Below are 26,225 nucleotides of genomic sequence, written 5' to 3'. Positions count from 1 at the left end.
TATCTATTCAGTGAGAGGTGGCACCTTTATTAATAATATTAGTCCGTGAATTTTTACATTAAAATATCACAGAAAATCTCTAACACAATTCTAAAGATATGTAGTCATAAACACAAAGAGAAACTGGTCCATAACAGCACACCATTACTTTTCATTCACTGTCTGAGAAGATTAAAGCTGTGGTTGAGAGGTTGCACTCATCTGACTAATACACTCAACAGAGGCCCCGAATATTAACTCTTGCTAGGGCAAAGCAATCTGAACCAAACAATGTGCAATGTGCTCCTCAGTATAATGAGCTTCGGACAAGTCGGGAAACCCTTGTGTCAGAGAAATGAGTTAGGAGCTGGACAGGTTGGGACATTTACCCTCCTTTTGCCTCTTCCTGGTGTATACCCCCAAACCTCTTCACTCAGTCACTCGACTTCTTGTCAGGATGGGTGTGTACAGTATTGTGCAGAATATCTTCATAGTGCAAACCTATTGGGTTACCACCAGACTCCTTCCTTTGCGGTATGCTTAAAAGAAAAGACTATCGGAACAAACCTCACACTGTGGAAGATTTGAAGGAAGACATCCAACCGGAAATTGCTGCCATTCCCACCAATATGCTTAACGATACATTCAGTAACATGGAGCGCAGCGTCAAAATGTGTCTGGTAGAAAACTAAGACCACTTCCAGCATTGCATGTAATGCAATCAATTAACCCTCAACAAGGTATAATGTAGCATATTATTTTAGTTCAGATTGCTTTATCCTAACTAGATATTCTTTGGAGGAAAAAATTATAACTAGGGTTGAGCGAACCCGAACTGTAAAGTTCAGGTTCGTACCAAACTTTAGGATTTTTGGACCCCGGACCCGAACCTGAACTTTTCAGTAAAAGTTCGGGTTCGGTGTTCAGCGAGTTAATGGCGCTTTTTGAAAGGCTGCAGAGCAGCCAATCAACAAGCGTTTAACTTGTGTGCCCTTAGAAGTCATCACAGCCATGCCTACTAATGGCATTGCTGTGATTGGCCAGTGCAGCATGTGACCCAGCCTCTATATAAGCTGGAGTCACGTAGCGCTGCACGTCACTCTACTCTGATTAGTGTAGGGATAGGATGCTGCTTCTGTGAGGGAGAGAATAGGACAGAATCTTTAATCTGAAGTGCTTGTTAACTCAGCGATCTACCTAGATTTAGTTTTGTGGGTGCAGTGCACAATCTTTTTACCCTGCCCTGAACCCAGTGACCCAAAAAAATAACTTTTATCCACCTGTTAGTTAGGTGGGCGGTGGCGGCCTTTTTATGCAAGTTCTGTGCACCAGCACAGCATATGTGCATTTGTGACAGTCAAATACAAGCTTGAAATACTGCAATTATATTCTGGGTTTAAAAAATCACCCATTTTTGGCAAGACCCTACATCTGTGGCCTTTGCAGCATTTGTCTGTGTGCAATTTAAGCTTGAAATACTGCAATAATTTTCTGGGTTTTAAAAAACAACCATTTTTGGCAATACCCTCCATCTGGGACCTATGCCGCATTTGTCAGTGTGCAATTTAAGCTTGAAATACAGCAATAATATTCTGGGTTTTAAAAAACACCCTTTTTGGGAAAAATACTAAATTTTACAGCCCTTGCTGCATCTGTCAGTGTGAAATACAAGCGTGATATACTGCTGTCATATTCTGTTATTAAAAAATACCCATTTAGGGCAAAATCATAATTTTGCAGCGTTTGCTGCATCTGTCATAGTTAAATACAATCTCGAAATACAGCAATAATTTTCTGGGTTTAAAAAAAGCACCCATTTTTGGCAATACCCTCCATCGGGGGCCTATGCTTCATTTGTTAGTGTGACATACAAGCTAGAAATACTGCAATAATATTCAGGGTTTAAAAAAACACCCATTTTGGGTCAAATACTAAATTTGCGGCCTTGGCTGCATCTGTCAGTGTGACATACAAGCTTGAAATACTGCAATAATATTCTGGGTTTAAAAAAACACCAATTTTTGGCAATATCCTACATCTGGGGCCTATGCTGCATTTGTTAGTGTGACATACAAGCTAGAAATACTGAAATAATATTCTGGGTTTAAAAAAACACCCATTTTGGGCAAAATATTAAATTTGCAGCCTTTGCTGCATCTGTCAGTGTGAAATACACGCGTTAGATACTGGTATTCTATTCTGTCATAATAAAAAAAAAAACATTTTGGGCCAAATACTAAATTTGCGGCCTTGGCTGCATCTGTCAGTGTGAAATACACGTGTTGGATACTGGTGTTCTATTCTGTTATTAAAAAAACACCCATTTTGGGCAAGATCCTAAATTTGAGAAATATGAAGAGAGCGTCAAATAAGGGACGTGGCCCCGGTCGTGGTGCTGCTGGTGGAGCTCCTGTTGCAGGGAGAGGACGTGGTCGATCTGTGCCAGCTACACGCACAAGTGAAACACCTTCCTCAGATGCGAGTAGGTGACAGAACCTTCAGCGTTATTTAGTCGGGCCTAATGCGGCTCTACAAATAGTGAGGCCAGAACAAGAACAGGCGATAGTAGATTGGGTTGCTGACAGTTCCTTCACATTGTCTCCCACCCAGTCTCCTGAAAGATCAGAGTTAGCACCTGCAGCCAATGTCCATCAGTCTTTCACCTCACCCCCTTGCAAATCAGCCAAGCGGTCTGAGCCCCAAGTCATGCAGCAGTCTCTTCGGCTTTTTGATGACTCTGCTAGCAGGGTTTCCCAGGGCCATCCACGTAGCCCTGCCCCAGAAGTGGAAGAGATTGAGTGCACCGATGCCCAACCACTTATGTTTCAAGATGAGTACATGGGAGGACCACTGCAGCACGTCTCGGATGATGACGAAACACAGGTGCCAACTGCTGTGGCTTTCTGCAGTGTGCAGACCGACAAGGAGGGCAGGGGTGAAGACTGGGTGGAAGATGATGTGGAGGACGATGAGGTCCTCGACCCCACATGGAATCAAGGTCATGCGAATGACCTGTGTAGTTCGGAGGAAGAGGCGGTGGTCGCACAGAGCCAACAACACAGCAGAAGAGGGAGCAGGGTGCAAAAACGGAGCGGCCGTCTGCTAGACAGTATGCCTGCTACTGCCCAACGCAGCAAGGGACCGAGCACACCAAAGCCAGCTCCAAGGAGTTCCCTGGCGTGGCAGTTCTTCAGACAATGTGCTGACGACAAGACACAAGTGGTTTGCACGCTGTGCAATCAGAGCCTGAAGCGAGGCATAAACGTTCTCAACCTGAGCACAACCTGCATGACCAGGCATCTAAGTGCAAAGCACGAGCTGCAGTGGAGTAGACATAAAACAAGAAAGGTCTCTGGCTCCTCCTGCTTCCTCTTCTGCTGCAGTCTCAGCCTCTTCATCCACCTCTGGAGTGACAGTGGCACATGCCACCCCGCAAACAGAGGATCTGCCAGCAACACCACCACCTGGGTCACCAAGCATCTCCACAATGTCCCACGGAAGCATTCAGCTCTCCATCTCCCAAACACTGGAGTGGAAGAGGAAGTACCCCCCTAACCACCCGTGATCCCTGGCCCTGAATGGCAGCATTTCAAAATTACTGGCCTTTGAAATGCTGTCATTCCATCTGGTGGAGACGGAGAGTTTTAAAAGCCTTATGACGGTGGCTGTCCCACAGTACGTTGTGCCCAGCAGCCCCTACTTTTCCATGCGAGCAATCCCTTCCCTGCCAACCAAGTGGGGGACAAAATCAGGTGTGCACTGCGCAACGCTATCTGTGGCAAGGTCCACCGAACTACGGATACGTGGACCAGTAAGCGCGGTCAGGGATGTTATATCTCCCTAACAGCACACTGGGTAAATACAGTGGCGGCTGCGCCTGAGGCGAGATAGCAGTTTGACGCATGTCCTTCCACCACCGAGGATTGCAGGTCGCTTCAGTTTGCCTCTTGTTGCTTCCTCCTCCTACTCTGCTTCCTCATCCTCTACCGCCTCCCAATCCAGTCAGCGTAACACCTTGACAACCTACTTCAGCACAGCCAGGGCTAAACGACAGCAGGCAGTTTTAAAACTTATCTGTTTGGGGGACAAACCCCACACCGTGTAGGAGCTGTGGACGGTCCTTGAACAACAGACCGATGAGTGGTTGGTGCCAGTGAGCCTCAAGCCCAGCCTGGTGGTTTGCGATAATGGGCGAAATCTCGTAGCAGCTCTGGGTGTCATGCACTAGGGAGAGGGTAAGAGGAAGTGCACCCACTAGCTGCCACCTGCGTCTCTGTCCCTGCCTACCTAAACTACCCGTCCTAGGCGACGGGGCGTAACTGGGCGACGGTCCCTAACCTCTATTAGTGCAGAGAGGCAGAGCGGACAGAGACAGAATATAGCCAGGCAGAGGCAGTAAGAGGGAACCCTGCAGATGGATCCGAAGTCACGTAAAGTGTCAGGAGCAATACTGAAATGCCAGAGATCAACACTAACATAGATGAACAGGGGTAACAATGGCGGTAAACAAACACGCCTAGGGTCAAACCAGGATGTCACGTCAGTACACAAGGAATAGCAAGGACGAGTCAGAGCACAAGCCGAGAGTCAAACCTGGAGGTCACATCAGTACACAAGGAATAGCAAGGACGGGTCAGAGTACAAGCCGAGGGTCAAACCTGGAGGTCACGTCAGTACACAAGGGCAGGTGAGGTCGGGTCAGGAACAAAAAACAAGGGTCAAAATCCAGAGTATCAGAAGCACTGAGTAGTAGCAGTAGGCACAGGACCAAAATCGCAGGCAACCTGTGGCCAGCAGGCTGCCTGTATAAATAGTGAAAGGCTAAGGTCATGTGACGTGGCCAGCGTCACATGACCTGCTCAGACACAGAAGCCGAGCACAAAGTGGCCAGCTCGGTGCTCAGCCTGATACTGTTGCCAGGGGAATGGAGGATGCCGACCGCACAGACAGCATGAGCGCGGTTGGGTCCGCTCTGCCCACTGTTACCTGGGAGACGGGGGCGCCGAGTGCTCAGGGAGAGAGGCAGGACGCCGGCGGCGCAGCGCAGGAAGATCTTGTCGCCGGCGCCCTGTGACATAGGGACTAGCCGGTTTGACGCACATCCCTTGCCTGGCGCATGTGCTGAATTTGGTGGTGCAGAGGTTCCTTAAAAATTACCCCGATATGTCAGAGCTGCTGCAGAAATTGCGGGCCATCTGTGCACGCTTTAGGCGTTCTCACCCTGCTGCTGCTCGCCTGTCAGCGCTGCAGCGTAACTTGAGCCTTCCCGCTCACCGCCTCATATGTGGAGTGCCCAAAAGGTGGAACTCCACCTTGCACATGCTGGCCAGACTGTGCGAGCAGCAGCAGGCGATAGTGGAATTTCAGCTGCAGCACGCACGGGTGAGTCGCTCTGCGGAACAGCACCACTTCACCACCAATGACTGGGCCTCCATGCGAGACCTGTGTTCCTTGTTGCGCTGTTTCAAGTACTCCACCAACATGGCCAGTGCCGATAACGCCGTTCTCAGTGTTTCTATCCCACTTCTATGCCTCCTTGAAAAAACGCTGCTGGCGATGATGGAAGAGGATGTGGCACAGGAATAGGAGCAGGAAGAGGGATTATTTCATAGGGTTTCCGGACAGTCATTCACAAGTGGCTCCGAGGGTGAATTCCTGCACCCACAAATGCCAGGTACACAATTGTCCAGCCAGGGCACAGTTCTGGAGGATGATGAGGTAGAGGATGAGGAGAAGGAGAAGTAGGAGGACGAACCGTGTTCACAGCAGGGTGGCACCCAAACCAGCTCATGGCCATCACTGGTGCGTGGCTCGGGGGATACAGAGGACACAGACGATACACCTCCAACAGAGGACAGCTTTTCGTTGCATCTGGGCAGCCTGGCACACATGAGCGATTACATGCTGCAGTTTCTCCGCAATGTCCGCCGAGTTGCCCACATTCTAACTTGTGCTGATTACTGGGTGGCCACGCTGCTGGATCCCTGTTACAAGGACAACGTACCGCCCTTAATTTCGTCACTGGAGCGTAATCATAAGATGCGCGAGTACAAGCGCACGCTGGTAGACGCGCTGCTGGTTGTATTCCCACCACTAGCACCTCAGAAGGCAGGGTTAGCATGGCCGAAATGTGGAAAAGCTTTGTCAGCACGCCACAAGAACCAGCACCACCAGCTATGGAACGTCTTAGCAGGAGGCAGCATTTCAGCAACATGGTGGAGCAGTGTGTGTGCACACGCCTACACGTACTAAATGAAGGGTCTGCCCCCTTCAACTTCTGGGCCTCCAAATTGGGCACATGGCCTGAGCTTGCTCTTTACGCCTTGGAGGTGCTGGCCTGCCCTGCAGCCAGTGTATTATCTGAACGTGTGTTTAGCACGGCAGGGGGCGTTATCACAGACAAGCTCACGTTCATTAAAATGAATCAGGCATGGATCCCACAGGACTTGTCCGTACCTTGTGCAGAATAGACATGTATAGCGGCCTTACCCAGCCATTGTTATACTACAGCGCAATTGCTCATTGTTGTATTTTTGATATTTCCCACTCTTTTGGGGTGTACCCAAATTAAAAAAATAAAATAAAAATATAAAAACCAAAAACCATTGTTGGCTATCTCATCCTCCTCCACCGCCGCTTCCAACTACACCGCTGCATCCACCACCTCCTCAACCTCCTACTCTATATGGACCTTCACCTCATACATCAAGATAATTTTTTTTAATTTGTACGTACTTTATTTTATTTTATGTCATTTCACTAATTTGTCTGTTACATTTTCGGGTGAAATTCACCAATTTTTGGCTGTGATATACCCCTGCTCTACCTAGTAGACAGGTAAACAAATTTCACTAATTTGTCTGTTATATTTTCGGGTGAAATTCACCAATTTTTGGCTGTGATATACTCCTGTTCTACCTAGTAGACAGCTTAATAAATTTCACTATTTTTTCTGTTACATTGTCGGGTGACATTCACCAATTTTTTGCTGTGATAGACCCTGCTCTACCTAGTTGACAGGTTATTAAATTTTACTAATTTTTCTGTTACATTCTTGGGTGACATTTTACCATTTTTGCCGCGATTAAACCCCTGCTCTGCATAGGTGACAGGTACCGAAATTTTTAATAATCATCTGTTCCATTGGTGGGTGACATTAACCTATTTCTGGCGATGAAAAACCAGTGCTCTGCATAGGTGACAGGGACTTAAATTTCTTAAATTCGTCTTTAATTGGCCCTTTCATTCGATCCTTCTTTAATAACTTGTCCCACATTTCCGCTCAATCACATTGCAGCCATTGACCTCCCTTGGATGTGGTATCCCTTTCTCACGCTCCCTCTCCGGCGTGGAGCCCTGATTCGTCGCTAACCGTGATCAACATGGTAGGCGCAGAAAAGAACATAAAAAGTTGATAGAGAAGATATCCAATTGGATCGTGGGCATCACTGGGACGTGCGACATGGTGAAGCAGTATGTGTGCACACGCCTACACGTACTGACTTATGGGTCTGCCCCCTTCAACTTCTGGGTCTACAAATTGGGCATATGGCCTGATCTTGCCCTTTACGCCTTGAAGGTGCTGGCCTGCCCTGCAGCCAGTGTATTGTCTGAACCAGTGCAGTTTCTAGGTAAAATTTCTCTCAGGGCGAGTGTCAAAAAAACTCCCCCCCCCCCTCAAAACTGCTCGATGAAATAAGTGTCTCCCCATTGTAAAAAATGTGGAACCACATTGCACGGACGGTCACAGTGACCCACAGACTCAGGCTCTCACTCACAGCAGGCTTCTTTCTCAGCACTGCTCCGGGCGGGCGGTAACAGGCAGGCAGTGCGGGCGGCGGTGCTCACCGCACTTACTGACGTACAGTGAGTGAGCGCCGCCGCCCGCACTGCCTGCCTGTGGGGGGACATTATTTTTAATAAGGATCACTATGGACATTATTTAGAATGGAGGCTGCTGTGGGTGTCATTATAACTGTATAATGTCTGATAGGCCTAGTCCTGAGTTATATTACCCTGCCCTGTATAATAATGTACCCTGATACCCCTTAGTTATATTACCGCAGCCGGGTAATATAACTAAGGGGTATCAGGGATGGGTACATTATTATACAGGGCATGGGCAGGGTGATATAACTCAGCTCAGGACTAGGCCTATCAGACATTATACAGTTATAATGACACCCACAGCAGCCTCCATTCTAAATAATGTCCATAGTGATCCTTATTAAACTTAATGTCCCCCACAGTGACAGTGGCCCCCATTTTCATGTCTCCCACAGTGCTCCCCCCCCCCATTGTAATTAATGTCCCCCCCATTGTAATTAATGTCCCCCCCATTGTAATTAATGCCCCCCCATTGCAATTAATGCCCCCCCCATTGTAATTAATGCCCCCCCCCCCCATTGTAATTAATGCCCCCCCAGACCATCACTCGCCTCACAGCAGGCATCAGCACTGCTCAGGGGCTCAGGGCGGGCGGTAACAGGCAGGCAGTGCGGCGCTCACTCACTCACTGTATGTCACACGCCTGCGCCGCCTAGTGGGAGGAGCAGGCGCGTGACGTCAGTAAGTGCCGCCCGCACTGTCTGAAGAGTGAGAGGACTCGGCACTCGGGCACAGGTCAGGCGAGATGTCAGAGGGAGGCAGGGCCGGTGCAAGGATTTTTGCCGCCCTAGGCAAGATAAAAATTGCCGCCCCCCCCCCCTTATCAGACATCACATATGTTCCACCCCTTTCTCAGCTTTTAAATTAAAATAACTGCTATGCTTCCCTTACGGTTAATCCAGCTTCTTGTAGCTGTCTCTTTTTGCGGAATGGAATTGCGGACTCATACATTTCTATGGGGCCGCAATTCCGATCCTGAAAAAAATAGAACATGTCCTATTCTTGTCCACAATAGCAGACAAGAATAGGCATATTCTCTTAGTGCTGGCAATGTGCGGTCCGCAAAATGCGGAACGCACATTGCCGCTGTCCGTGTTTTGTGGATCCGCAAAACACATATGGACGTGTGAATGGACCCTAAATGTGAGGTAAATTAGTTTCCAATGTAGTATTAATAACTAAACAATTACATAATAAACATATTGCATTGTCTACTTACCACCAGGACAATAAGATGATCTGGTCTCTGGCTGCAGTCTGGCTCTGGGGACTCCCTTGTCACTCTCTCCCCCCCCCCCCCTTGTCACTCATTAACATTTTCCCCCCCTTGTCACTCATTTCCATCCCCCCCCTTGTCACTCATTTCCATCCCCCCCCCTTGTCACTCATTTCCATCCCCCCCCTTGTCACTCATTTCCATCCCCCCCCTTGTCACTCATTTCCATTCCCCCCCCTTGTCACTCATTTCCATTCCCCCCCCTTGTCACTCATTTCCATTCCCCCCCCTTGTCACTCATTTCCATCCCCCCCCCTTGTCACTCATTTCCATTCCCCCCCCTTGTCACTCATTTCCATCCCCCCCTTGTCACTCATTTCCATCCCCCCCCTTGTCATTCATTTCCACCCCCCCCCTTGTCACTCATTTCCATCCCCCCCTTGTCACTCTTTTCCATTCCCCCCCCTTGTCACTCATTTCCATCCCCCCCCCTTGTCACTCATTTCCATTCCCCCCCCCTTGTCACTCATTTCCATCCCCCCCCCTTGTCACTCATTTCCATTCCCCCCCCCTTGTCATTCATTTTCATCCCCCCCCCTTGTCACTAATTTCCATTCTCCCCATACCCTGTCACTAATTTCCATTCTCCCCCCCCTGTCACTAATTTCCATTCTCCCCCCCCCCCCGTCACTAATTTCCCTTCCCCCCCCCCCCGTCACTAATTTCCATTCTCCCCCCCCCCCGTCACTAATTTCCATTCTCCCCCCCCCCCCCCTGTCACTAATTTCCATTCTATTGTCACCTCTAGTGTAGCGTGGCCGAGCTCTGTACGGTCCGCGGTACAGGAGCATTTGTTTCCTGTACCCGGCCGGACTGAAAGGAAGTGCACACTAAGTGAGCACTTCCTGTCAGTCCGGCCGGGTACAGGAAACAAATGCTCCTGTACCGCGGACCAAACAGAGCTCGGCCACGCTACATTAACATGAGCACAGAGCAGAGACAGCAGGCAGGAGATTCTTTAGAGGGGCGGCAAGCGCTCAGGAGGCGCAGCATGACGGGCGCCGCCGGCCGGCAATTATATATAACCAATTTTTATTTTTTATTTTTTTACACCACACAGGGCGCCCCTGCCGGCGCCCCCCTTCTGACAGTGCCCCGGGCGGCCGCCCGTCCCGCCCGCCCCTAGAAACGGCCCTGGTCTGAACGTTTGTTTAGCACGGCTGGAGGGGGTTATCACAGGTTATATTTCCCAATGTTTTGGGGTGTACCCAAATTTAAACATAAAAATAATAAAAAATAAAACCAAAAAGCAGTGTAGGCTACCTCCTCATCCTCCACCGCCGCTTCCACCTACACCGCCACGTCCACTGCCTCCTCCTACTCCATATGGACTTTGTCCTCCAAGATCAAGATTATTATTTTTTATTTTTAGGTATTTTATGTTATTTGAAGTCATTTCCCTATCCACATTTGTTTGCAGAGCACTTGCCATGCTCTTAACCACATTTTGATGCCATTTGCAGCCTCTGGCCCTTTCCATGACTTTTTTACAGCCATTTTAGTGCTCAAAAGTTCGGGCCCCTATTGACTTCAATGGGGTTCGGTTTCGGGTTAAGTTTGGGTCAAGTTCGGGTCCCGAACTTGAACTTTTTTGTGAAGTTCAGCCGAACCCGTCGAATCCGAACATCCATGTGTCTGCTCAACTCTAATTATAACCTTTTTATTATGTAATAATTGCCTTATTCACTTTAAACCAGTTAACTCTATGCAATCTGCCTGTTTTTTAAAGATACAATATGATATCAAGAAAAGATCACAGATATTGTCAAGAGGATGGAACTTGGAGTTATGTTGTCCCACAATGTGAAGGTAATTTTACCATAATAATTGAAAAATGACTTAGCAGGTTATTAGAATAATATACAGAAATGTGACAGGATTGAGTCAATGGGACCTGTTGGTGAACATTTGAGTTTGTTGGAAGCCATTATGCTAATGTGAACAGGGCATAAATCCATATGCAGTAAGTTTCTCCTATTGGAGGCATGCATTCACAATTTTATCATTTAAAGTGAAACTCCAGGATAAAATGAGTCAAAGATACAATTCTCAGGCCTACCACTACTAATTGTATGATGTGGAGATGTCCATAGTAGTGCTGAGAAAATCAAAGCATCATTTGATCCGAAGTTTAGAAAAAATCCAATTTGCAGCGAAGTCGAATTTCCTTTCGCTTTGTGGTGGCAAATCAATTCTTATTAAAATAGTGGCTGAAAAAAAAATTATACTCACCTCATCCAGATGGGAGCGGATCACCTTCCTGTGGGTCTTAATTTGGGTACAAGTGGCGTGAGCCAGTTTTATTTTCTTGTCCACAGCAAACAGCATGTACAATTCAAATCCAAAATAAATCCTAGATCATCAGGTCACTAAATTCCCTCACTACCAGAATCTGGGTCCACCTGCCAGTTTCTCCAAAACATCGAGTGCTTCAGAGTTCATACTGTACCATACATCAGATCCTGTGCCTCCCACAGGTCTTGGCAATGCCTTACTTCATCTCAAACTGAAAGACCTGAGCAAAGAGCTTCTAAATTGTGGCTCCTGATCTGTCTCATCACCTACAAAGCAGGGGGTGATATAGTTGAAATTGGGAGCCCGCTCTCCTGCCCCAATTCCAGCAAACCAGGCCCTTTTTCTAGGCTTCATGAAAACCTCATGTAAAATACTCATATTTTAGAGCCTTAATCTTTAATAATTGTGTAGAATGTGTAACTTAATCTTCAGATAGCACATTTAAGACATTACTTCTTCCTATATAATTAAATATAAAATCTTTTTTTTACAAACAATTTCATTTTCAAAGTTTTTTTCTGAGATTGCCAAGAGCTAGATTGTGTCATGTATTTAGTTTTATTAATGACATAATAATCTAGACAACAAATATGTTTTTCCTTCTTTAATATTTCAGCTATTAATTTGAATTTTTGTTTTTCAAAACTTTCCTGTGGCAGCCGTATTGGATCTGACCACTTACTTGTATTGTCTGCATAGGAATGGGACTCAGTTGACAAAGAAATCTTAGGAAAGGGGTGCAGCCGCTCCAGCACAGAACAGAGAGTGGCTGGGCTACTGCATACAGAGCCTTATCTGTGGGTATAGTGCAGGGATGGCCAACCTGAGGCTCTCCAGCTGTTGCAAAACTACAACTCCCAGCATGCCGAGACTACCTACAGGTATCAGCCTACAGCAGGGCATGGTGGGAGTTTTACAACAGCTGGAGAGCCGCAGGTTGGCCACACCTGGTATAGTGTATTAATCTGCCTTAGGCCTCTTTCACACCAGCGTATGGCTTTTTCAGTATTTTGCGGTCCGTTTTTATGGATCTGTTCCATTTTTTTTTGTTTCCGTTGTGTTTGCGTTTCGGTTCCGTTTTTCCATATGGTATATACAGTATACGTGCACCTGCGCATAAGGATGTGCAGACCTCCCCCTCTTTGTTTTGTAGTTTGTATGGGAGATGTGGCTGACTCCTATTTGGTCGTGCACTCCTGTGGCCTGTTTTGCGTCATGGGCTGATTTTAATTAGCATGAGTACATAGTTTGCTCAGCATGCATGCAGGTATTTGTAGTCCCTGGTATTCATTGGAGGCCATTTTGGCACCATAGAGATATAAACCAAAAGGGGCCCAGCATGCATGTGGGACCTACACTTCCTGAATTTCATGGTCGCTGTTATGGCACCCAACAGGTGAGTTTAGTGTTAGGACCCGTCTTATAGAGATCGCCTTGGCATGCGGCAGACGGGCTCTGAAGAGGGGATTTTTGTCTCTTGGAAAATGGAGATTTATGTATATCTCCGTTTTCCATCCCTTCTATTCTATTCCTAGCAAATTGCCTTTGTTTCCCATACAACCCGAATATCCTGTGTAAAATTACACCTCTTCCAGTCATATATATACCTCAGGAGCAACACACAACCCTCGCAGATACTTATATATAAAAATAGTTTACTGATAACATGGAGATGACAAAGCAATGGACAATATACATAGAGATACAGATAACACAATACATAGAGGACACCACCACACACAGCCACCTCAGTTCCTGTCCACCCTGGATGCTAAGCAAATGCGGCTAATAATGTGTATGTATATACAGTATATCCAGAGTCCACCAATATACAGTCTACTGGATCTACTCTTCACCTCCAGTACCTGACCATTAGTACATGTACATATAGAGACTCTTGCATAAACAGCATATAATCTAACTGGTAATACAATTGCAGACTGCAAATATCTACACACATATAAAGTCTACTGGGATATTATACTTATATACATACCCACATAAGCACACATATAACTTAGCTTGCTTCTGCATCCATCGGTGTCCAGGAAGAGAAGCCCCCGCCTCACTCCCAACTTTCACCTATATCTTGCTGTGTCCCAGCCCCCCCCCACCATAGACTCCACCCTGTGACCACCCAAATATCTCCCCCCATCTCTTGGTCAAGAGGATGTTGTTCAACTGCCTAGGATATGCTAACAAGGGACACACTGCTACTGGCCATACTGAATGGGTAAATACCACTGGGTCCAATTATTAGGCATATTTGTGTGGTCATCAGGATGAGGTTCTGGTTGAAAGCCATATTTCCCTTAACATATCCCCCTGTTGTCGGTATACCGACACACTATGTTGGAAGCCTGGTCTGTGTGTGGAGGTGTTTACAATAACAAACACAATACATTATAAGCTCATTTATGTTGCATCTTTGGCCAATCGGTTGATTCATCTTCTTGTGTATGGATGGTTTTGATGTTCATCTGGGATTTCATCTGGGATCATCTGGTGGCTTCATGATGGGTACAGATGTCTGGTCATCTTCTTAGATCAAGGGCAATCATTGTGTCTCTAGGCATTTCTCCACCTGGAATCATATTAAACAGTCTGCTCCTCAGGGGAGCACACCTCAACAGCTGCAGTTCTGAAAATCCATCAGGAGATATCATGGCCTCCCCCTGTTGACAGTATCTGTAGATAACACTTGGCACTCTTAGTAGGTACATTACAAATTGAGGCTATATATCACAACCCAGTGGGAGCTCCCACTTGCAACGGCTGCGCCCAAGTTCCGCGTCCGACTCGACAGTCGTAATTTATACAAAGCGCCTCTGCGGATCACTGTGGGGTCATCCCACTCCCTCGCAGAATCCCCAATAGGGAGAGCTATGCCCCACAGCCTACTGGCTGCGCCGCGGACTTTGTGGGCTAGCACCCAAATTACACGGTATGTATCCATGGTAGTTAGTTACTACCGTTAATGGGCCCAGTCAGTTTTGGCCTGACTGAACGCCTACTTATAAGTGCCAGTGACAGACAGGGAGATAAACTGCCATTTCTCCATACTCTTTAGTGACCCAATTCAGAAGCTGACAGTACAGGGTTTACTTGAGTAAGACACACTGGAGATATGCAACGACATGCCCTTATGATGAACATGCCCTTATGATGACACTCTGAGCCAAGTTAAGGGAGCAACAGACCTTGGCACAAAAAATTATTTTTTTTATTTTTTTTATTTTAAAGGTACCTGCCTAACATGAAAAGAGCACTCCCAGACTGAACTGTCCTATTGTACAAGAAGTTATCCTTTATGAACCAACAGTATTGCCAATTGATGCAAGCAAAAGAGCTCATCTAAGATCCATTGTCTCCTCATGGTTGAGGGACAATACCATCTGTTTGTGAGCTGTATGGCCTTACCCCTACAATAAAGAGAGTCATAAATTCCTAACCGCTCCCCCAACAGACACTTGGGTGTAGAGATTAAAGATAAGAACTCTATCACATTTGCATTACACACTGAGGCCAAACAAACAAAAGGTTCTGCAACAGTAAACCTAACCCCCCTCCCTGTGTTGGTGACCATGCACTGGGGGCTATTATGGGTTTACATTGATTGCCTGCTCTGGCCAGTATATGGGGGACCCCTGAGTTACATATTATGGCCAGATCTTTAGGGATCCCCACCACAAATCTATTATAACAGATTCTCAGTAGGGATATCTGTTGTAATGGTGTCTTTTTGCAGCCCTGTTTCATGTGTAGCCTGTTGGCTCACAAATGAAACAGGTCTCTGTCTCTGCAATTGTATGTGTGGTTGAAAGCCACCCCGCCTTACATCTCTGTGCGGACAGAGTCGTTTTATGTGTCCAGATTGCAGACAATGGAAACACTGTATATTCTCCCACACTCTTCTTTGAAGAGCACTAGAATACACAGATATTTTGTTAGCTGCCATCCCCTTTAACTTGCAGCCATCTTGCATTTTTTTTATTAAATGCTACCTTCTTCCTGATTTTTATAGATTTGTGACTCTTTAGCAAATCCTGCCTGACCTGCTCTATTACCATTGCTGCTTCAATCAGTGATGTCTCCTTAGCTGCAGTTAAACGAATTGTGGTATCAAGATATGGAAACTTCTCCACAAACATACGTATCATGCCTTGTGGGGCTCCTACACCATGATCCTTTGTCACCTTCCTATACATAGCTTCAAACCTTCCACAAAGCGACAGGGGCTCATCATGGATGGTAGGCCTGAAGTTACTTAGGACCTCTGGGCTGACGTCCGTATGCCCTGTTACCAATTTCATGAGATTGGAAAGCCTGTCTTCTTCATCATGAAATAGGCCATTCCTGGAGGCAATTTTTCCTATGACCTCATATCTTTGAAAAAGATGTGTAGGCAACCATAGCTTGAACAGTTCCATGCGATATTCTGGAGGGACAGAAAATTTCTGGCAATGTCCCTCAAAAGTATCACAGGAAGTGAAAGGATCTGCGTCTGGATCATATGTAGGAATCAGTTTACATATCTTTAGCAGAAATTGCGTCCTCTCCATGTTATGGAAAGAATGCAATACTGCCGCATTGCTGTGACACGTCTGTGAGTTGGAAATGGTCTGTCCCATGCCACCTCCTAATCCACGAATGGTGTCACCAGCAGCCCTTTGTACAGCTATTGGAGTGGAATCAGTCTGATTGGAGGCAGCCATAGGAGCGGTCTCACTCTCACCTGTCCCCCTGTTTGCACTCAAAACACAAATTTGCTTTGAGTGCAAATCTTTTTGATGTGAGAGCTCAGTTATTGTCTTCTGCATATTACTAATTGTCTCATCTCTCTTTGTTAACTCGGTCCTCAGATCAGCAGTTATCACCTCTGTAGAGGCTGCTTTTTCCTTATAGCCCGTTATCTCCATATACAGCTGTATAAAAACTTTATCAACATCTGCATAAGATTTTTCTTTCTCAGCTAAGGCTACTTTCACACGAGCGTTCGGAGCGGATCCGTCTGATGTTTCATCAGACGGATCCGCTCCGATAATGCAGACGTTTGCATCCGTTCAGAACGGATCCGTCTGCATTATTACTTAGAAAATTTTCTAAGTCAGAAAGTAGCCTGAGCGGATCCGTTCAGACTTTACATTGAAAGTCAATGGGGAACGGATCCGCTTGAAGATTGAGCCATACGGTGTCATCTTCAAGCGGATCCGTCCCCATTGACTTCCATTGTAAGTCTGGACGGATCCGCTCGCCTCCGCACGGCCAGGCGGACACCCGAACGCTGCAAGCAGCGTTCAGGTGTCCGCTCACTGAGCGGAGCGGAGGCTGAACGCTGGCAGGCGGATGCATTCTCAGTGGATCCGCCTCCACTGAGAATGCATTAGGGCCAGACGGATGCGTTCGGGGCCGCTCGTGAGCCCCTTCAAACGGAGCGCACGAGCGGACACCCGAACGCTCGTGTGAAAGTAGCCTAACTGAGACTGCAGCAGGCTGATCTGACTGACTTTTTCTTTGTGTTGTGTTTCTAGACTAGAAACCTGTTTAACCGCTTCTGCACAACAACAACAATGCAAATTTACAGGGGCTTTGTCTCTTCAAAGGATTCCACCTTCTCCAGCTTGCTAATGGCATCATCAAATATGCACATCAGCTTAGCAAGCATGTGAAGGCGCTTGGAAGTTTGTTTGAGCACACCACGCTTAGCAATGTGCAATTTGTCATAGGAATCAGCTTGATCTACCAGAGATTCCTATAACATTTGCACAGATTCATTTGATCTAGGCAATACAGGGTTAAACGTACTGTATCTACTTAACTTTTCAAAAGTCCCATGTCCTGTTTTGTCACTCATGGTTATCCCTGCAATCTGTGTGTTACTCCTGAAAGAATCTTTTACCAACCAGCAGGATTCTACTGAAGGACTGGAGAAAAAATAAAATAAAAAACCAACAAAAACAAACCTCACAGGTTATAATAGGAAACAGTCAGTAACCTAGGAATGTCACTTAAATAGGTTCTCTGTAATTAATTGAGCTCACACTAGGACTGAATGAAACTGTGTTACCTGTCCGAATCTCCCAGGTCTAAAAACCTAAATTCACAGTATAACAGCAATTTCAACAGTATATCCTAACAGAGATCAATTAAAACATTTGGGCCTAGCTCGCCATTGAAGAGGGGATTTTTGTCTCTTGGAAAATGGAGATTTATGTATATCTCACGTTTTCCATCCCTTCTATTCTATTCCTAGCAAATTGCCTTTGTTTCCCAAACAACCCGAATATCCTGTGTAAAATTACACCTCTTCCAGTCCTTCATATATCCCAGGAGCAACACACAACCCTCGCAGATACTTATATATAAAAAATAGTTTACTGATAACATGGAGATGACAAAGTAATGGACAATATACATAGAGATACAGATAACACAATACATAGAGGACACCACCACACACAGCCACCTCAGTTCCTGTCCACCCTGGATGCTAAGCAAATGCGGCTAATAATGTGTATGTATATACAGTATATCCAGAGTCCACCAATATACAGTCAACTGGATCTACTCTTCACCTCCAGTACCTGACCATTAGTACATGTACATATAGAGACTCATGCATAAACAGCATATAATCTAACTGGTAATACAATTGCAGACTGCTAATATCTATATGTACACATATAAAGTCTAAAGTCTATATACATACCCACATACGCACACATATAACTTAGCTTGCTTCTGCATCCATCGGTGTCCAGGAAGAGAAGCCCCCGCCTCACTCCCAACTTTCACCTATATCTTGCTGTGTCCCAGCCCCCCCCACCATAGACTCCACCCTGTGACCACCCAAATATCTCCCCCCATCTCTTGGTCAAGAGGATGTTGTTCAACTGCCTAGGATATGCTAACAAGGGACACAATGCTACTGGCCATACTGAATGGGTGAATACCACTGGGTCCAATTATTAGGCATATTTGTGTGGTCATCAGGATGAGGTTCTGGCTGAAAGCCATATTTCCCTTAACAGGTTCAAATAATTTTGTACAAAATGTATTTGCTAAGCATCTCTAATTTATTAGCATAGCATTGGCAATACAATATACCTCTGTACTTTATTTGGTTTGTAGAGAGCTGTTGCATTATGTGTTGTTATATACAGTATACAGTAATGACATAGAAAAATTGGGCTGGGCATAATTTTCAATAGATGGTTCCGCACAAAACGGAACAGATACGGAAGACATACGGAGCACATTCCGTATGTGTTCCCTTTTTTTTGCAGACCCATTGTCTTAAATGGAGCCACGGAAGGTGATTTGTGGGCAATAATAGGACATGTTCTATCTTTGAACGGAATGGAAAAACCTAAATATGGAAACGGAATGCATACGGAGTACATTAAGTTTTTTTTGCGGAACCATTGAAATGAATGGTTCCGTATACGGACCGTATAAGGAATGCAAAAAACGGTCAGCAAACAGGGAAAACAAACGGTTGTGGGAAAGAGGCCTTAGCCTGACCTCCAGCAGTACAACAGAGTGGTCATTAAAAGGGCTCATGCACACGACAGTGCAGTTTTTTGCGGTCTGCAAATTGCGGATCCGCAAAAAACGGATGCCGTCCGAGTGCCTTCCGCAATTTACGGAACAGGAGGCCCATTATAGAAAAGCCTATTCTTGTCCACAAAAATAATTTTTGCGGGCCCACGGAACAGAGCAAAGGATGCGGACAGCACACATCTTTCGCGGACCAATTGAAATGAATGGTTCCGTATACAGAATCAAAATACGGCACGTATACAGTGATAAAGCGGCTTTTAATTAAAGCCTTTAAGATACACTCTGGTGCTCCAAATCAAAGTACCCCCCAGGGGTTAATATCCACGCCTGGCTGAGAGACTAGACGCTGACACATAGATGGTCAATGCAATGTCTACTTTATTACAGAAAGTAAGCGGTATATACATCTTCAGAAAAGGGCAGTACTTTCTGAGGCCCAGGCATTATTTCATTGGCTCAAAAGGAAGAAGAGATAAGAGAAGAGGAGATACCACTCTAGCATCTGCGCACTGTGCACTACTTTGGAATGTGAACTAATGTAAACATCTGGTTATCGTCGCCATGTTGTAATGGCGTCTATCCTAACAATAATACTGCACACGTCATATATGACACTTCAAAGAGGCGTTCTTCTATAGGCAGTGAGTAATATGTGTATATCATATTACTCCAGCCAAGGGATTGGATTTGGCATCCTTTCACACTGCCCACAGCACAGTTCTCTGCCCCCCCTTCTTCTCCTCATAGCATTACATAGACAGAGCTCGACTAACAGCAGAAAGGGGAGGGGGAGGCTCCTGAGATAAGTTTTCAAGTTTTCAACAACTTAAGATTAACCAGTTACAGTCCTAGAGATACAAAAAATATAGAATAAAATTCACACATCTCTAACAGTCCCCCCTTGAATTTTAATTCTCTCCCTAAACATCTGTCCCAATGCTCCGCCTCCTCTTCACCAGCTTCCACGACAAGCCATTCCTAGTGAACAGCCTCCCATGACACTGGATTTGAGCACGGGGAAGTCAGATGATCTTTCCCTAATTTGCGTTGACATCATATGGGGAAGACTGGAAGTCATCAGTGCTTCTGATTTGTCTGGATCGAAGTTTTCATACAATTTTTCCATATTATTTTGAGTCATGATCAACAGTCACACAAGGGAAAACCAGTCTCAACACTTCCTTGAAATCAATCCAATTATGCTTTTCTTTGAGCTTGTGGTCAACAACACTCGCAATGGACCATCAAACCAGGGTTTTAGGACTTTGCTAACATGTCTTTTTACTACCACCCAATCTCCAGACACAAGTGGGTGGGTTCCTGGTACTTTATCAAAACCTGGAAGTGAAGCAAAAACTCGAAAATATACTTTAGTCAAATGCTTGCACAAAACTGATCACATAATCTGTCAAACAACCATGTTGCATCTGGAGCTGCTGTGGGAAATAAAATCCTATCCTAGGGGCTGACCCCAAAAGGACCTTATAGGGACAAAGGCCTGTCTCACAGTTAGGCGTATACCTTACTAAAAGAGGGCTACCAGCAGGCACTCTATTAAGGTTTTTTGAATCTTTAACTTTAGTGTCCTGTTCAGTTCCTTTTTCCTACTCTACTGCTGCTTTGTGGATGGTACGAAGCATGTAAGGCCTGTCCTACACCCAAAACCTTCATCATCTCCTGCATCATTTCACCTGTGAAGTGAAAACCTGTGTCACTTTCAATGATCTAAGGTACCCCATACCTGCACACAACTTCAGCCATAATCTTCTTTACTTCTTTGGGTACGGTTTTGGCCATCCTGAAAACAAGTCATCACATATCAATACATACTCATACATATATTCAAAGATGGTGGCTCACTCAGGACGAAATTATAGAATTGGTGCTGATAACCCGCAAGAGGGACACCCACCCTCTGGTCAAAAAACAGTGTCTATAGAATAAAATTAGGGTGAGCACTCAACAAATGGCGTTTTGGAAATTAAAAGTTTAATTAAACACTAAAATAATGTTAAAATAATGTTAAAATACTACAATACACACGAAATGAAGGATAAATATGTATATACAACTTCATACATTAACAATTCGCATAAATAGGTATTTGTCCCATTGGGTATACGCAGTCTCTTTGTAGGACAATATGTTGTTTTATATGGTTGTTGAATATAGTAAATGTCCTGTATAGGTTATCCTGCTAAAGCGTGTCTCTTTCAACAATCATATGCTGGTTGATAATAAATGGTACGTCTTCGGTAATGTCACCCAATATCATATATATTTGTTCAGCTTTGCGCTCGCTGATTCAAATTATGTGGTGCCGGTCATGCCGGTATTAGGGCAGATTACGGAGGTAACTGTGTCTTACCTTCCTCGTGTCTGTCCCAAGTTTTCCTCTAATCCAGCGAGGGCAACGCAGGACACAGTTGGCGTGGCTCTGCACGCTCCTTCGCAGACTCACCGACTTCTCGCGGGAGTTGAAGCTCTCTTCCGGCTTAGTCCGTTCACGTGACTTGTATCCAGCGCAACAAGCACAACAGAGAGTCTATCTTTTCCAGGTATTTCTTCTGGTTGTTAAATTTCTCGCATGGCCATGCAAGTTACTGCGGAGATATTATCTTCTTTATTAAAGCGATCCAGCCCAGACGCGTTTCGGGAACTCTCCTTCCCTTCATCAGTGGTATCGCATCTGTAGCAATCTCCGCCTTTTATACCCACAGTCTGGATCAAAACTGTGGATTCCTGGATTTTACTGGACTATAAATACTCTGTTGCGTTTTATGTGCTTTTTTTTTGCACTTATGCGTTTTTTGCAATATGGATTCCTTTTCTCATTCTAAAGCTCTTGTGTGAAGGAAAATATTGTCCAAGATTGCATGGATAAGTTATTCGCAATCTAAACTTAGTTTTTTTCTTTTTTTTAATTTTCAATAAAAATATATATATATAACAAATGGAATTGTATAAATTGGTATAAAGTCACCTGGTTGTTACACAATATATCCTTTAGTGTATTGTTACACACACACACTAAAATTCATAAAAATTATAAAAGTTCATATAAACTTATTAAGATCAAAAACATTCATATTATTTTCGCTGAGACACATACTGTATTAGGTACTGTTATTTGACAATTCATATTGTAAATGATGCAAGACAGTTCTCTGTAAAATATAAAATACAAAACATGAAATATATATCATATAATATTTTCATAAAAATGCCCTCACAAAAACATTTTCATAAAAATATCTTCACATAATTACTTCCATAAAACATCTCTCATAAAAGTCCTTCGCAGGGAATTTCTCATAAAAACTGTTTTCCTTTTTACTACATTGTTTTTTCTTTTTGAGGTCTTTTATAAAATGCTTATTAACCACATCCGGACCGCCTAACGCAGATTCGCGTTCCGGAGGTGGCAGCCCTGCGCTCAGCGACGCATATACGCGTCATCTCGCGATGGCCGAGATTTCCTGTGAACGCGCGCACACAGGCGCGCACGCTCACAGGAAAGGAAGGTAAGAGAGTGGATCTCCAGCCTGCCAGCGGCGATCGTTCGCTGGCAGGCTGGAGATGGGATTTTTTTAACCCCTAACAGGTATATTAGACGCTGTTTTGATAACAGCGTCTAATATACCTGCTACCTGGTCCTCTGGTGGTCCCCTTTGTTTGGATCGACCACCAGAGGACACAGGCAGCTCAGTAATATGTTGCACCAAGCACCACTACACTACACCCTCCCCCCTGTCACTTATTAACCCCTTATTCACCCTTGATCACCCTTGATCACCCCTGATCACCCTATATAGACTCCCTGATCACCCCCCTGTCATTGATTACCCCCCTGTCATTGCTCACCCCCCTGTAAAGCTCCATTCAGATGTCCGCATGATTTTTACGGATCCACTGATAGATGGATCGGATCGGCAAAACGCATACGGACGTCTGAATGGAGCCTTACAGGGGCGTGATCAATGACTGTGGTGATCACCCCATATAGACTCCCTGATCACCCCCCTGTCATTGATTACCCCCCTGTCATTGATCACTCCCCTGTAAAGCTCCATTCAGATGTCCGCATGATTTTTACGGATCCACTGATAGATGGATCGGATCCGCAAAACGCATACGGACGTCTGAATGGAGCCTTACAGGGGCGTGATCAATGACTGTGGTGATCACCCCATATAGACTCCCTGATCACCCCCCTGTCATTGATTACCCCCCTGTAAGATCCATTCAGATGTCCGCATGATTTTTACGGATCCACTGATAGATGGATCGGATCCGCAAAACGCATACGGACGTCTGAATGGAGCCTTACAGGTGCGTGATCAATGACTGTGGTGATCACCCCATATAGACTCCCTGATCACCCCCCTGTCATTGATTACCCCCCTGTAAGATCCATTCAGATGTCCGCATGATTTTTACGGATCCACTGATAGATGGATCGGATCCGCAAAACGCATACGGACGTCTGAATGGAGCCTTACAGGGGCGTGATCAATGACTGTGGTGATCACCCCATATAGACTCCCTGATCACCCCCCTGTCATTGATTACCCCCCTGTCATTGATCACCCCCCTGTAAAGCTCCATTCAGATGTCCGCATGATTTTTACGGATCCACTGATAGATTGATCAGATCCGCAAAACGCATACGGACGTCTGAATGGAGCTTTACAGGGGCGTGATCAATGACTGTGGTGATTACCCCATATAGACTCCCTGATCACCCCCCTGTCATTGATTACCCCCCTGTCATTGATCACCCCCCTGTAAAGCTCCATTCAGATGTCCGCATGATTTTTACGGATCCACTGATAGATAGATCGGATCCGCAAACCGCATACGGACGTCTGAATGGAGCCTTACAGGGGCGTGATCAATGACTGTGGTGATCACCCCATATAGACTCCCTGATCACCCCCCTGTCATTGATTACCCCCCTGTCATTGATCACCCCCCCTGTCATTGATCACCCCCCCTGTCAGGCTGCATTCAGATGTCCGTATGATTTTTACGGATCCACGGATACATGGATCGGATCCGCAAAACACATACGGACATCTGAATGGAGCCTTATAGGGGGGTGATCAATGACAGGGGGGTGATCACCCCATATAGACGCCCTGATCACCCCCCTGTCATTGATCACCCCCCTGTCATTGATCACCCCCCTGTCATTGATCACCCCTCTGTAAGGCTCCATTCAGACATTTTTTTGGCCCAAGTTAGCGGAAATTTTTTTTTTTTTCTTACAAAGTCTCATATTCCACTAACTTGTGTCAAAAAATAAAATCTCACATGAACTCACCATACCCCTCACGGAATCCAAATGCGTAAACATTTTTAGACATTTATATTCCAGACTTCTTCTCACGCTTTAGGGCCCCTAGAATGCCAGGGCAGTATAAATACCCCACATGTGACCCCATTTCGGAAAGAAGACACCCCCAGGTATTCCGTGAGGGGCATATTGAGTCCATGAAAGATTGAAATTTTTGTCCCAAGTTAGCGGAAAGGGAGACTTTGTGAGAAAAAAATAAATAAAATCAATTTCCGCTAACTTGTGCCAAAAAAAAAAATTCTATGAACTCGCCATGCCCCTCATTGAATACCTTGGGGTGTCTTCTTTCCAAAATGGGGTCACATGTGGGGTATTTATACTGCCCTGGCATTCTAGGGGCCCTAAAGCGTGAGAAGAAGTCTGGGATCCAAATGTCTAAAAATGCCCTCATAAAAGGAATGTGGGCCCCTTTGCGCATCTAGGCTGCAAAAAAGTGTCATACATCTGGTATCTCCGTACTCAGGAGAAGTTGGGGAATGTGTTTTGGGGTGTCATTTTACATATACCCATGCTGGGTGAGAGAAATATCTTGGCAAAAGACAACTTTTCCCATTTTTTTATACAAAGTTGGCATTTGACCAAGATATTTATCTCACCCAGCATGGGTATATGTAAAATTACACCCCAAAACACATTCCCCAACTTCTCCTGAGTACGGAGATACCACATGTGTGACACTTTTTTGCAGCCTAGGTGGGCAAAGGGGCCCACATTCCAAAGAGCACCTTTCGGATTTCACTGGCCATTTTTTACAGAATTTGATTTCAAACTCCTTACCACACATTTGGGCCCCTAGAATGCCAGAGCAGTATAGCTACCCCACAAGTGACCCCATTTTGGAAAGAAGACACCCCAAGGTATTCACTGATAGGCATAGTGAGTTCATAGAACTTTTTATTTTTTGTCACAAGTTAGTGGAATATGAGACTTTGTAAGAAAAGAAAAAAAAAAGAAAAAAAATCATCATTTTCCACTAACTTGTGACAAAAAATAAAAAGTTCTATGAACTCACTATGCCCATCAGCGAATACCTTAGGGTGTCTACTTTCCGAAATGGGGTCATTTGTGGGGTGTTTGTACTGTCTGGCCATTGTAGAACCTCAGGAAACATGACAGGTGCTCAGAAAGTCAGAGCTGCTTCAAAAAGCGGAAATTCACATTTTTGTACCATAGTTTGTAAACGCTATAACTTTTACCCAAACCATTTTTTTTTTACCCAAACATTTTTTTTTATCAAAGACATGTATAACAATAAATTTAGAGCAAAATTTATATATGGATGTCGTTTTTTTTGCAAAATTTTACAACTGAAAGTGAAAAATTTCATTTTTTTGCAAAAAAATCGTTAAATTTCGATTAATAACAAAAAAAGTAAAAATGTCAGCAGCAATGAAATACCACCAAATGAAAGCTCTATTAGTGAGAAGAAAAGGAGGTAAAATTCATTTGGATGGTAAGTTGCATGACCGAGCAATAAACGGTGAAAGTAGTGTAGGTCAGAAGTGTAAAAAGTGGCCTGGTCTTTCAGGGTGTTTAAGCCATAGGGGCTGAGGTGGTTAAATTTTAATTGGAGCTAATAAATGGAATGGACCTGAAAGGGATGGGGATCCGGATCCGAATCCATGACACAGTGCCGATTGCGGCCTGACTATGGCATGAGAGTCGGATATCGGGCCACCTCCCTACAGAAATCCAAATAGCTCCAGCTCGGCATTCAAGCCAGCAGGTAACATGGATCCAAATTCATAAATACGGCGCGACTCAATTTTTGACTAAAGGATATATTGTGTAACAACCAGGTGACTTTATACCAATTTATACAATTCTATTTGTTATATATATATATTTTTATTGAAAATTGAAAAA

The 26,225-nt window shown here is 45.0% G+C and overlaps 1 protein-coding gene across 1 annotated transcript in view; it reads left to right on the top strand.

Moving 5' to 3' along the window:
• Positions 1-26,225, top strand: part of LOC120995066 (C4b-binding protein alpha chain-like) — a 128,058-nt gene that overhangs the window by 48,310 nt on the left and 53,523 nt on the right. Inside the window, exon 5 of the mRNA XM_040424043.1 lies at positions 10,872-10,951. Coding sequence (XP_040279977.1) covers positions 10,872-10,951 — 80 coding nt within the window. The remainder of the gene's footprint in view (positions 1-10,871; positions 10,952-26,225) is intronic.

This window comes from Bufo bufo, chromosome 3 (assembly GCF_905171765.1).
Source record: "Bufo bufo chromosome 3, aBufBuf1.1, whole genome shotgun sequence".
NCBI lineage: Eukaryota > Metazoa > Chordata > Amphibia > Anura > Bufonidae > Bufo > Bufo bufo.
The sequence above is the reverse complement of the archived record's forward strand: the minus strand, read 5'-3'. Positions and strand labels throughout refer to the sequence as shown.